We start from the raw sequence: 12,519 nt of genomic DNA, 5'->3' as shown, positions 1-12,519 counted from the left end.
TTAAAAATAAACCATAAAGCTATGTCTCTGTTGATCACCCCACCCCTCACCTATCCACACCCATCCTGTTAGAATATCAATGATATGCTTTGATGGCCCCATGCATACCTCCGACCCACCCCCATCCTCCCACCCTGTCAGACTGTCATAGTAATGCTTGAATGTTTTCACTTATATACACTGTCAGCTAGCACATTTGCTTATTTCCGATCTGATGAAGAAGGGCAACCTTCGAAAGCTAATCAAGAAATGTATTAAGTTATGTCCAATAAAAAAGGTATCATCTTATTTTCTTTTCCATGTTTTATTCTGTTTGATTTCTATAGATTCTACATGGAATGTTGCTATTCCACTAGGTCGGCCCTTGCAGATCACCAATGTGGCCGCGCAGGACGTCAGACTCACAGAAACAGAAGCCTGCGCAGCCGTCTACATGGAATGTTGCTAGTGGAATAGCCTTAACACCAAACCAAAGAAAAAGAACTGATGGTATGCACCCCATGTACCTATAGGAATTTCTTCTATATTTTCTATTAGATCTAAAAGATCTCTATAGTTTTAAAATAACCTGAACCCAAACGTCTAAAGATTCAACTACATGAATATGTTCTAGAATATGTTTGGGAATCCTCAGAAGACACCACTAACGGCACATTCATAAATGGTTTATAGCCTAGTGGCATAGCGTCTCCTCATCCCTTAGGTAACTATTTTATAGTGCTGTTGCAAACACACATACTACAAAAAGTGCTCTAAGCTACATGTGCTCGCAGCTACAAGTGCTCTAAATAAAAAACTATATAAAGGACTTATCTTAAGTTCCTCTCCGTGTCTTATACTGTTGGAGTCCTCTTTGGCTTTCCCTAGATAACGCCCGACACCGCGGGTTTCAACATTTTCATCAGGGACTCGGGTTAACACTTGCCCATCTTCCCTTCACAACAGTCTATACTTCCGGACATCGGTAATTCTCCCAGATTCTCGCTAGTGGAATAGCAACATTCCATGTAGAATCTCCAATAGTAGCAACATTCCATGTAGAATCTCAAATAGTAGCAACAGTGGAAGAGTGGCCTAGTGGTTAGGGTGGTGGACTTTGGTCCTGGGGAACTGAGTTTGATTCCCACTTCAGGCACAGGCAGCTCCTTGTGACTCTGGGCAAGTCACTTAACCCTCCATTGCCTGCCGCATTGAGCCTGCCATGAGTGGGAAAGCGCGGGGTACAAATGTAACAAAAAAAAAAAAAAATACTCTCCCAGAACTGGTGTGCATGAGCACACGACCACCACACACGATGCATGTCTCCCTCCATCCCGCATTCCCGCCAGCACAGGGCCGAGCCCGATTTGAACATTTTAACCAGGCAACTGGGCGTGTAATACCAGCTATACAGAATCTTGTGCCCATTTTCCACCATTGCGCAGGATCTCATCTGCCATTTCAATGCCTGGTCTTCCTGCAGTTTCTCACAATTTACATACAACCTAAAATTTGGTGTCATCTGCAAATGTGATAACCTCGCTCATTCCCCTTTCCAGAATCACATTTATCAATAGCTTTCAAGCTTGCAGGCGGTTTATGAGAAATTAAAAATTAGATGTAGGTGGCTTTGCTTCAAATAGACTTGCAAAGGTTTTTGGTAGGAGTGTTGGTTTCTCCAGCAGGATTCTTTTCAAATTCTCTTACTGCCTTCCTTATCAGTGCTTTGCATCTAATTTACCGGTGCTTATGCTGTTCTTTATTTGGATGCTATTTTTTTAAAAAGATGTTCCTGCTTCCCTTTTTAACCAGGCTGGATGTTTGTCCTTCCTTCTGCCTTTTACTTTTTTAGTAAGGGGAATATATCTGGTTTGAGCTTCCAAGGTGCTATTTTTAAACCATGGCCATGTCTGATTTACTACTACTACTACTTATCATTTCTATAGCGCTACTAGACGTAAGCAGTGCTGTACACTTGAACATGAAGAGACAGTTCCTGCTCGACAGAGCTTACAATTTAATTAGGACAGATAAACAGGACAAATAAGGGATAAGGACAAAGAGTAGCAAGATTCTGGAATCCCAAAGAATAACAAGATTCTGGAATCCCAAAGAGTAGCAAGATTCCAGAATCCCAAAGACTACTACTAATCATTTCTATAGCGCTACTAGACGTACGCAGCGCTGTACACTTGAACACGAAGAGACAGTTCCTGCTCGACAGAGCTTACAATCTAATTAGGACAGATAAACAGGACAAACAAGAGATAAGGGAATATTAAAGTGAGGATGATAAAATAAGGGTTCTGAACAAGTGAATAAGGGTTAGGAGTTAAAAGCAGCATCAAAAAGGTGGGCTTTTAGCTTAGATTTGAAGATGGCCAGAGATGGAGCTTGACGTACCGGCTCAGGAAGTGTATTCCAGGCATATGGTTCAGCAAGATAAAAGGAACGGAGTCTGGAGTTAGCAGTGGAGGAGAAGGGTGCAGATAAGAGAGATTTGCCCAGTGAACGGAGTTCCCGGGGAGGAATGTAGGGAGAGATGAGAGTGGAGAGATACTGAAGAGCTGCAGAATGAATGCACTTATAGGTCAATAAGAGGAGTTTGAACTGTATAAGGAAATGGATAGGAAGCCAGTAAAGTGACAGTCCTGCTTGACAGAGCTTACAATCTAATTAGGACAGACAAACAAGGCAAATAAGGGATAAGGGAATTACTAAGGTGGGAATGATAAAACATGAGTACTGAACAATTGAGTAAGGGTTAGGAGTTACTACTACTACTACTACTTATCATTTCAATAGCACTACTAGACGTATGCAGCACTGTACACTTGGACATGAAGAGACAGTCCCTGCTCGACAGAGCTTACAATCTAATTAGGACAGACAAACAGGACAAACAAGAGATAAGGGAATATTAAAGTGAGGATGATAAAATAAGGGTTCTGAACAAGTGAAATAAGGGTTAGGAGTTAAAAGCAGCATCAAAAAGGTGAGCTTTTAGCTTAGATTTGAAGGCGGCCAGAGATGGAGCTTGACCTACCGGCTCAGGAAGTCTATTCCAGGCATATGGTGCAGCAAGATAAAAGGAACGGAGTCTGGAGTTAGCAGTGGAGGAGAAGGGTGCAGATAAGAGAGATTTACCCAGTGAACGGAGTTCCCGGGGAGGAATGTAGGGAGAGATGAGAGTGGAGAGGTACTGAGGAGCTGCAGAGTGAATGCACTTATAGGTCAATAAGAGGAGTTTGAACTGTATGTGGAAACGGATAGGAAGCCAGTGAAGTGACTTGAGGACAGGGCTAATATGAGCATAACGACACTGGTGGAATATTAGTCGTGCAGCAGAGTTTTGAATTCTTAGTTTTTCAGATGCACCTTTTAATTTTTGTTTTTATTTTCTTTTGGGCCCCATTTACTAAGCTGTGCCTGCTAATGCTAGAGAGACCCATATATTCCTATGGGAGTGTCTAGCATTAGCACGCACTAATTCTTAGCACGCACTAAAAAGTTAGTGCGCCTACAGCATGGCTTAGCAGGGGCGTAGCTATGTGGGGCCACGGGGGCCTGGGCCCCTGCAAATTTCATCCAAGCTCCTGGTTTGGCTGGCGAGAGAGCCAAAGCCTTCTTCAGTGCTGGTCTCTGGTTTAGCCGCATTCGCTGCCCTGCTCTTCTTTCTTCTTGCTCCTCCTGTGCAAGCTGACGCTAGCATCAGGGCAGCGAGCGTGGCTGCACCGGAGACCAGCGCTAAAGAAGGCTTCGGCTGGTGGGGATTGGAGACCCCCACCAGCAAAGGTACTTGTTTTTGCGCGGGGAGCAACGATGCGGTGAGGGGAAGTGGCAAGGAGGTGAGGTGGCGGGGCGGCATTCAAAGTATGCCCCCAACCTCGGGCTCTGGCCCCCTCCGACTGTGAGGTCTGGCCACGCCCCTGCAGCTTAGTAAACAGGGCTTCCTTTTCAAAAGTTAAATGCTAGTGCTGTAGATTTCTTCAGTGTCCTCCCTTCAGTCATTAAGTCAAATTTGATCATTATATGAGCGCTCTTGTCAAGTAGCCCCAACATGGTTATCTCTTGCACCTAATCTAAAATAGCTCCCCCTGTCAGCTCCTGGACCAGCTGCTCCATGTAGTGAAGGAGTAGCCTAATGGTTAGTGCAGTGGCCTGCGAACTGGAGTAACTGGGCTCGATTCTCTCTGCAGCTCCTTGTGACTCCGGGCAAGTCACTTAACCCTCCATTGCCCCAGGTACAAAATAAGTACCTGTCTGTAACATGTAAACTGCTTTGATTGTAACAAAAGGGCAGTATATCAAATCCCATCTCCTTTCTCTTTTTTCCCTTCTCATATGGAATTTCTATCCATGATGCAACAGCTGTTGACCCTATAGATGGACAGCCGAGTAACTACAATCTTGTTTTTTTAACTTTTCTGATAATAAGAAAAATTATTAGATTAAGTCGCATTTCAGACCTGAGTCATTCTTCTGGTATCTCTACAAGTAGACCTCTGGGAGAGAACGCCTGCTGTGGCTTCTGTTTCTAGAGTTCAAGGTCAGATTGGGTCCATGTACTCCTGAAAATCACCATTCTAAGACACGCAATCCATTTCTTGCTTCCTTTTTCCTAAACCTGCAGAGCAATGCATGACCAGGACTCGAATTTAGTACTCTCAATGTAGATGTGCGTGCATGCCTTTGTAGGAGGCTTAAAAGCACATTTTTGGCACCTCTACTCAGTGAAAGCTTCTGAAGAAGAGAGGAAAGCAAAAATGTTATGATGGATATTACTCAGTTGTAAGCTGTTAGATGAAGGTTGTATTTGATGACATTTTGGTCTTCGTGTTAATGTAACCAACTACATAACGGAGCCAAAAGACTAGAAGATGGCTATATAGCTCCAAATCAGTAGGAACAAGCTGAACTGGTCCAGCATGTACAGCAATGTAGTCTTGATTTCTTATTTGCTTTGCCTAAGGAAAAAGAAACGGAACTGGCCGTGCATGAAGCAAGATAAACAAGTCAAACATAGCGAGGGTGACCAATGATTGAACAGCAGACGATGTCCAAAGTATTGTAGCTTTAGTACAACATCCGAGACTCAACACGAGTCATGTTTCGGCCACAAGAGGCCTTCCTCTGGAGTCTTTTTATTGGATGTATAGGATTCTTAGCTAGCCTCTATAAAATACACGTGGTGTCTAATACCTTGCTGCTCGCTTCTCACGGAAAATCGGGAATGCTTGAACTCACTGGAGTGAGCAAGGTATTAGACATCACGTGTATTTTATAGAGGCTAGCTAAGAATCCTATACATCCAACAGAAGACTCCTGAGGAAAGCCTCTTGTGGCCGAAACACGACTCATGTCGCGTCTCGGGATGTTGTAATAAAGCTACAATATTTTGGACATCGTCTGCTGTTCAATCATTTGTCACCTTCGCACTGTTTGACTTGTTTGTGTGACTTGAAGGGTTGCTGTTCTTTGATGTGATGCAAGATAAAAACAGAACTGGCCGTGGTTTCTCCCCCCCCCCCCTCCCAGTTGACATGGAACTGTAGAAAACAGTCGCCCAAATTCAAGGGTTCTCAACCCAGTCCTCAAGACACACCAAGCCAGTCTGGTTTTCAAGATGTCCACAGTGAATATGCTTAAGAAGTTTGCATGCACTGCTTCCACTGTTTGCAAATCTTATCTCATGCATATTCATTTGCGGGTATCCTGAAAACCTGACTGGCTTGCTGTATCCTGAGGACTGGGTTGAGAGTCCCTCCCCTAAGTGATCCTAGGTAATAATGCTGCTTGTAAAAGAGATTAGAGCATACATGGAAGGGCTTCTCCTGACTTACACTGCTTTAAGCCAAAGACCACACCAGAGTTTCATGCATTTTAGGTTACAATAAATCCTGTTTTTCCCCCTCTAGATCTGAGATACTGGAAACATGGCTACAAGCGCCGTTCTGAGTGAAAATCTCCCAACGTATAAGCTTGTAGTGGTTGGTGATGGTGGTGTGGGGAAGAGTGCACTCACCATTCAGTTTTTCCAGAAGATCTTTGTGCCAGACTATGACCCAACCATTGAAGACTCCTATTTGAAGCATGCCGAAGTAGACGGGCAATGGGCAATTTTTGATGGTAAGCGGTCTCGGATCCTGAGACTTTTTTTTTTTCTTTTCAGTTAATCCCCACTTTCTGCATTCCGCACCTTTTTGTATCTTTTTAAAGGCCTGCTAGGGTCAAGGCTTGCGTCTCTCTGCTTTTCTTTGTTACTGCATGTTACTTTGTTTTTAGTAAAATTATGACTGTCACTCATGCGAGTGCACTTGAGAGTCATTAATCCAGCACAGCATCTTTTTTATTTTGTTTTTTTTATTTCCATTTTGCTCACACCTTTTTTCAGTAGTAGCTCAAGGTGAGTTACATTCAGGTACACTGGATACTTCTCTGTCCCAGGAGGGCTCACAATCTAAGTTTGTACCTGAGGCAATGGAAGGTTGTAATTTTCCCAAGATCACAAGGAGCAGCAGTGGGATTTGAACCAACCACCTCTGGATTTCAAGACCGGTGCTCTAACCACTAGGCCACTCCTCCACTAGCAACATTCCATGTAGAATCTCAGATAATATCAACATTCCATATAGAATTTTGAATAGTGGCAACATTCCATGTAGAATCTCAGATAGTAGGAACAGAATCTCAAATAATTTGGATTTTGCTCACACCTTTTTCAGTAGTAGCTCAAGGTGAGTTACATTCATGTACACTGGATATTTCTCTGTCCCAGGAGGGCTCACAATCTAAGTTTGTACCTGAGGCAATGGAGGGTTAAGTGACTTGCCCAAGATCACAAGGAGCAGCAGCGGGATTTGAACGGGCCACCTCTGGATTGCAAGACCTGTGCTCTAACCACTAGGCCACTCCTCCACTCAGCAACATTCCATGTAGAATCTCAAATAGTAGCAACGGAATCTCTAGTAGTACAACGGAATCTCTAGTAGTAGCAACGTTCCATGTTCCACTGCACTAACCACTAGGCTACTCCTCCACTAGCAACATTCCATGTAGAAGCCTGCCCTTGCAGATCAGCAATGCGACCGCGCAGGCAACATTCCATGTAGAATCTCAAATAGTAGAAACATTCCATGTAGATTCTGAAATTATTTATTTATTTGGATTTTGCTCACACCTTTTTCAGCAGTAGCTCAAGGTGAGTTACATTCAGGTACTCTGGATATTTCTCTGTCCCAGGAGGGCTCACAATCTAAGTTTGTACCTGAGGCAATGGAGGGTTAGGTGATTTGCCCAAGATCACAAGGAGCAGCAGCGGGATTTGAACCGGCCACCTGTTGTTCAATCTTATAAAAAGTTAATTTCAATCAGACCAGGTTGCAATATTACTGGCGTCTTTTTGACTAGGTTTGCAGGTTTTGATCAAGGGAATATCTGAAACGACTTCCATATAGCAAATAATATCATCGTTGTCATTATCTGCATTAGAAGTGCTGTCTAATTTTATCTTCGAGGCAGGAAAGAGCCCCCTCTTTCCTGCCCGGAGCGCTGCCCTGTATGTATCCTTCCTGTTGCTGATCTTGGTGCCGATTCAAAAATGGCCACTGAGAATTGAAGTCTCGCGAGGTCACTTCAACTCTCAGCGGCCATTTTGAATCCGCGCCAAGATCAGCAACAGGAAGGATCCATGCAGGGCAGGAAAGAGGGGGCTCTTTCCTGCCCCAAAGGCGGAAGAGGTCACTAGACCACCAGGGCAGTAGTAAGTAAGTAAGAGGAGGGGAGGCTAGCAATCTGCCCATTTGACCGGATTTCTGGACAAACGGGCAGGCTGGCAAAACCCGCCTGGTTGCCCGGACATGTCCTCAAAAAGAGGACATGTCCGGGTAAATCCGGACATATGGTAACCCTATGCCTAGAGATCCACGCCAATTCTAGAACAACACGCGTAACTTAATTGGCTTAAGTTAATCGGCGTTGATAACAGCTCTTAACAAGCAATAATGAGCACTAATTGGCACTGATTAGAATTTACATGCACTACTCACTAAGCATATTCTGTAACAAAGTGCGCCGAACTTCTAACGCGTACAGGCAAAAAAGGGCGTGGTTATGGGTGGAGAAATGGGCATTTCGTGGTTGTTCTGAAGATATCTCATGAGATATTGCACATTCCATTCACCTAGCTTTGGACTATTTCTACCTGTTAACTACCTTTCTCCCCCCCTGCAACACAACTACCTCTCCTCAGATCTCCACCTCCCACAGCCACCAGATTAAGAAGTCTCTGTATCCTGAATCAGCATCTTTGAACATCTAGCTGTGAGTAAATTATCTGTGATTTATTCAATAATAGAGACTTCTGTGCCAGGGTTATACTCCATGATATTGGGGCTTCTAATTACCAAGCTCCAAGAGTCATGACAGTGGTTGTTCTGAAATTTGCGCGCTTAGTTATATGGCCCAGTGAACGTAAATCTGCGCACCAGGATTTACGCCACATTTTCGTTGGTGTATATGGATGCGTAAAGTTTTAGGTGCTGAGATATCAACTAAGCGTATTGTAGGTGCCGATTATAGAATACGTTTAGCACTGATTTCATCGCCAATTTTTTTTTATTTTTTTTAGGTGCCATGTATAGAATCTCCTCCTATATCCCTTTATTCTTGGGCCACCACAGCTGTTTCTGCCCAGCAGTGGCGTACCAAGGGGGTGGGGGCGGTCCGCGGGGGGGGGGGGTGCCGCAGCACGCGCCTGTCTGCTCTCAGTTCGCTACGCTCGCTAAATTCTCTCATTCGCTGCAGCTCCCTCCAGGTTACTTCCTGTTCTGGGGCAGAGGGAGGGAGCTGCAGCGAACGAGAGAATTTAGTGAGCATAGCGAACTGGGAGCAGACAGGCGCGCACTGCGGCACCCCCCCCCCCAGCGGCGTGCACCGGGGGAGGTGTCATTTCGCGGAGGGAGGGGCGCATCGGCGATCCGCCCCGGGTGCTGTCGAGGGTAGGAACGCCACTGCTGCCCAGTATTTTGGGTTCTACAGTTGTAAGACTCTGCATGTCCAATCATCTGTGCTATCACCAAGAGAGGCTTTATTTTCTTCAAAAGCACAATATGTTTTGCAGTGTAAGAAAAGCTAAGAGATCTGAGATAATACCTCACCCACATCCTTCCTCAATTAAAACCTATGTAAGACCACACTGAGTCACAGAAATTCAGCAGTCATAAGGCAGTGGGGTTTCAGGATACAGTTTTCCTATGTAGTATGTCCTGCCGTGGACTGATATGTCTGGGACCTGCATTTGACATGAAGCTTTTTGTATTTCCCACATTCCTAATTGGTGCCGCTTACCCTCCCCCCATCTTTCACTCCAGCATTTCATTTCCTGTGTTGTGCCATTAATGGTTCCAGCTGCATGCTGTTTTCCTGGATCTCGCCAGTCCCTGACTTCATCTTTCTTGTCGCAGCCATGGGGCTCACCTTGTTCTCGAAGGTTAAGAGACCCTGGAGATGGAACATCACTGTGACCAGGGTCCTGAGACAGAGAGCAGGGCAGTCGCCCTAAAAATAATTCCAGAGGATAGTTTTGCAAATACAAAGTCTGTTAGCTGTGGTTTTGTAGGAATCATTTTGGAGAATGGAGCTGTTTGTTCTTTATGCAACACAAGTTTGTCATTGTACAGCTTCGTGTGTCGGACAATATTTGTTTCTCATGGGCCCCGTAATTTAAACAAATGAAAGGAGTTCACCAGTTGAAACAATGCCTGCAGTGTTCTGCTGCTGGCTGAGCTGATGTGGCTTACAGGAGGTCAGGGGCGTAGCCAGACCTCACGGTGGGAGGGGGCCAGAAGAGCCTGAGGTGGGGGGCACATTTTGAGTGCCGCTCCTCGCCCCCCCCCCCCCCCACAAACAAATACCTTTGCTGGCGGGGGTCCCCAACACCCGCAAGCTGAAGCCTTCTTCAGCGCGTCTCTGGTGCACCCGTGTTCGCTGCCTGCCCCCTGCACGTCAGCGTGCACAGGAGGAGCAAGAAGAAAAAAGAGCAGAGGGCAGGCAGTGAACGCGGCTGCGCCGGAGACCGCCGAGCGTCAGCGTGCACAAGAGGAGCAAGAAGAAAAAAGAGCAGGGGGCAGGCAGGGAACGCGGCTGCGCCGGAGACCTCCAAGCGTCAGCGTGCACAAGAGGCGCAAGAAGAAAGAAGAGCAGGGGGCAGGCAGCGAGCACCCCCGCCAGCCAAACCAGGAGCATGGATGAAATTTGCGGGGGGGGGGGGGGCAGACCCTTTGGCCCCCAGTAGCTACGCCCATGCAGGAGGTCCAGGTAGCACCATCTGGCTAAGTGTTTTATTTTCACCAGTCAGACCTGTATGTAGCAAGGAGGATCTTGCCCAATTGAACCTGTTCAGACAAGGAATAGTAATAGGCAGGCTGGAAGTGTTTTTAAATAAATAACTTAAAAGTGCAGCATAAAAGACACTTGCAGGGCAGTGGAAGTTGCATAAAACTTGCCATTTCCCTTGCATCCTAGACCTGCCTCAGCCTCTCTGTGGTTCTTTCTTGGAGGAGTGGCCTAGTGGTTAGGGTGGTGGACTTTGGTCCTGGGGAACTGAGGAACTGAGTTCAATTCCCACTTCAGGCACAGGCAGCTCCTTGTGACTCTGGGCAAGTCACTTAACCCTCCATTGCCCCATGTAAGCCGCATTGAGCCTGCCATGAGTGGGAAAGCGCAGGGTAAAAATGTAACAAAAATAAAATAGATACTATTGGAGATTCTACATGGAATGTTGCTACTATTGGAGATTCTACATGGAATGTTGCTATTCCACTAGCAACATTCCATGTAGAAGGCTGTGCAGGCCACATTGGTGATCTGCAAGGGCCGACTTCTACATGGAATGTTGCTAGTGGAATAGCAACATTCCATGTAGAAAATAAAACCCTCCATTGCCCCATGTAAGCCGCATTGAGCCTGCCATGAGTGGGAAAGCGCAGGGTACAAATGTAACAAAAATATAAAATAAAATATTATGCCTTCCTTTTCCTGATTTTGTTGGTTAGTGGGTTTCAGAAATCAGCCACCACAATGACATATGTAAGATACTTTGTTTAAGAAACACTTGAGTGGTTATCTTTTTTTTTTTTTAACCAATGCTTTGCCTGGTGTAAATGAGAAGTGGTGGTGTGATGGGGGTTGGGCGGTAGATGAGAATAATTGCACAGCTGTAACTTTTACATTGGCATCTGGTATCTCTTATTTATAAAATGGGGCTTGGGGGGTAAATATTCATCCAGCAATGGTGACCACCATTATTTCCAGATATTTAATGCCGGGGCCATGTCAGGGATTCAGCATCTGGTTTATGCGGCACTGGCTAACACGTTGCCGGTTAAGTTGGTGTTCAGAACTTAAGTAGCCGTGAGTTGCTGCATAAAAATAGGTGTAACGGTCTTACCGTGACTTGTCATGGTTCGGCGCACTTCTGTCCTGCAGGGTCACTGGTCATGGTCCTGTCAGGGCGCTGACCCCACCCCTGTGGACTCTCAGAGACAGCGTCCTTCCACACCTGTGCACAGTCTTGCCCTGGGGAGCGCACGCATGCCCCAGTTCACTGGACTGGAGCTGACTTGAGATAGGGTTACCATATGTCCGGATTTACCCGGACATGTCCTCTTTTTGAGAACATGTCCGGGCAACCGGGCGGGTTTTGCCAATCTGCCCGTTTGTGTGGATTTCTGGACAAACGGGCAGATTGCTAGCCTCCCCTCCCCTTACTTACTACTGCCCTGGTGGTCTAGTGACCTCTTCAGGGCAGAAAAGAGCCCCTTCTTTCCTTCTTTCCTGCCCGGTGCGCTGCCCTGCATGCATTCTTCCTGTTCGTGATCTCGGCACCGATTCAAAATGGCCACCGAGAGTTGGAAGTGACCTCGTGAGACTTCAACTCTTGGTGGCCATTTTGAATCGGCGCCAAGATCACGAACAGGAAGGATGCATGGAGGGCATGCATGTCCCGAAGAGGTCACTAGACCACCAGGGCAGTAGTAAGGTAAGGGGAGGGGGTGACGGGGAAGGGGAGTGACAGGGTGTGTGGCAGGGGGAAGGGAAAATGACAGGGGCGGAGCGAGGGCGTGAAAGGGGGTGGGGTGGAGCATGAAAGGGGGCAGGGCAGGTCATGAAAGGGGCAGGGCGGGGCATGTGTCCTCCTTTTTGGGGGACAAAATATGGTAACCCTAACTTGAGAACATCAGAGCAGGGGTGTCATCGAGGCTGAGCGCTTTTAAGGCAACTCAGCCCTGCTTTCAGTGCCTTCACAGCAAGCAAGCTTTGTGCAAGCAAGCCTTGTTCCTGGTTCCAGCCAAGCTTTGCTCCTGATTTCTGCAAAGCCTTGTTCCTGGTTCCTGCTATGGTCAAGTTTCTGAGTTCCTGCCTGACCTAGTCCCAGTGTTCCGGCCATATCAAGCTCCCTGTGGTTGCCTTTCTTCATGGGCCTTGTCTGTCGCAGTTGGGACTATGACTGTGGTCCAAGGGCTCACTTCCCAAATCACA

General features: G+C 46.3%; 1 protein-coding gene across 2 annotated transcripts in view; it reads left to right on the top strand.

Moving 5' to 3' along the window:
- Positions 1-12,519, top strand: part of LOC115474038 (ras-related protein M-Ras) — a 115,964-nt gene that overhangs the window by 69,215 nt on the left and 34,230 nt on the right. The window contains exon 2 of one of the 2 annotated variants that reach the window (XM_030209323.1): positions 5,898-6,108. The exons of the other annotated variant lie outside the window; for it this stretch is intronic. Within the exon in view, the coding sequence (XP_030065183.1) occupies positions 5,916-6,108 (193 nt within the window). The 5' untranslated portion in view covers positions 5,898-5,915. The remainder of the gene's footprint in view (positions 1-5,897; positions 6,109-12,519) is intronic. 2 annotated transcript variants of the gene reach the window in all.

This window comes from Microcaecilia unicolor, chromosome 7 (genome assembly GCF_901765095.1).
Source record: "Microcaecilia unicolor chromosome 7, aMicUni1.1, whole genome shotgun sequence".
NCBI classification, from domain to species: domain Eukaryota; kingdom Metazoa; phylum Chordata; class Amphibia; order Gymnophiona; family Siphonopidae; genus Microcaecilia; species Microcaecilia unicolor.
The sequence above is the reverse complement of the archived record's forward strand: the minus strand, read 5'-3'. Positions and strand labels throughout refer to the sequence as shown.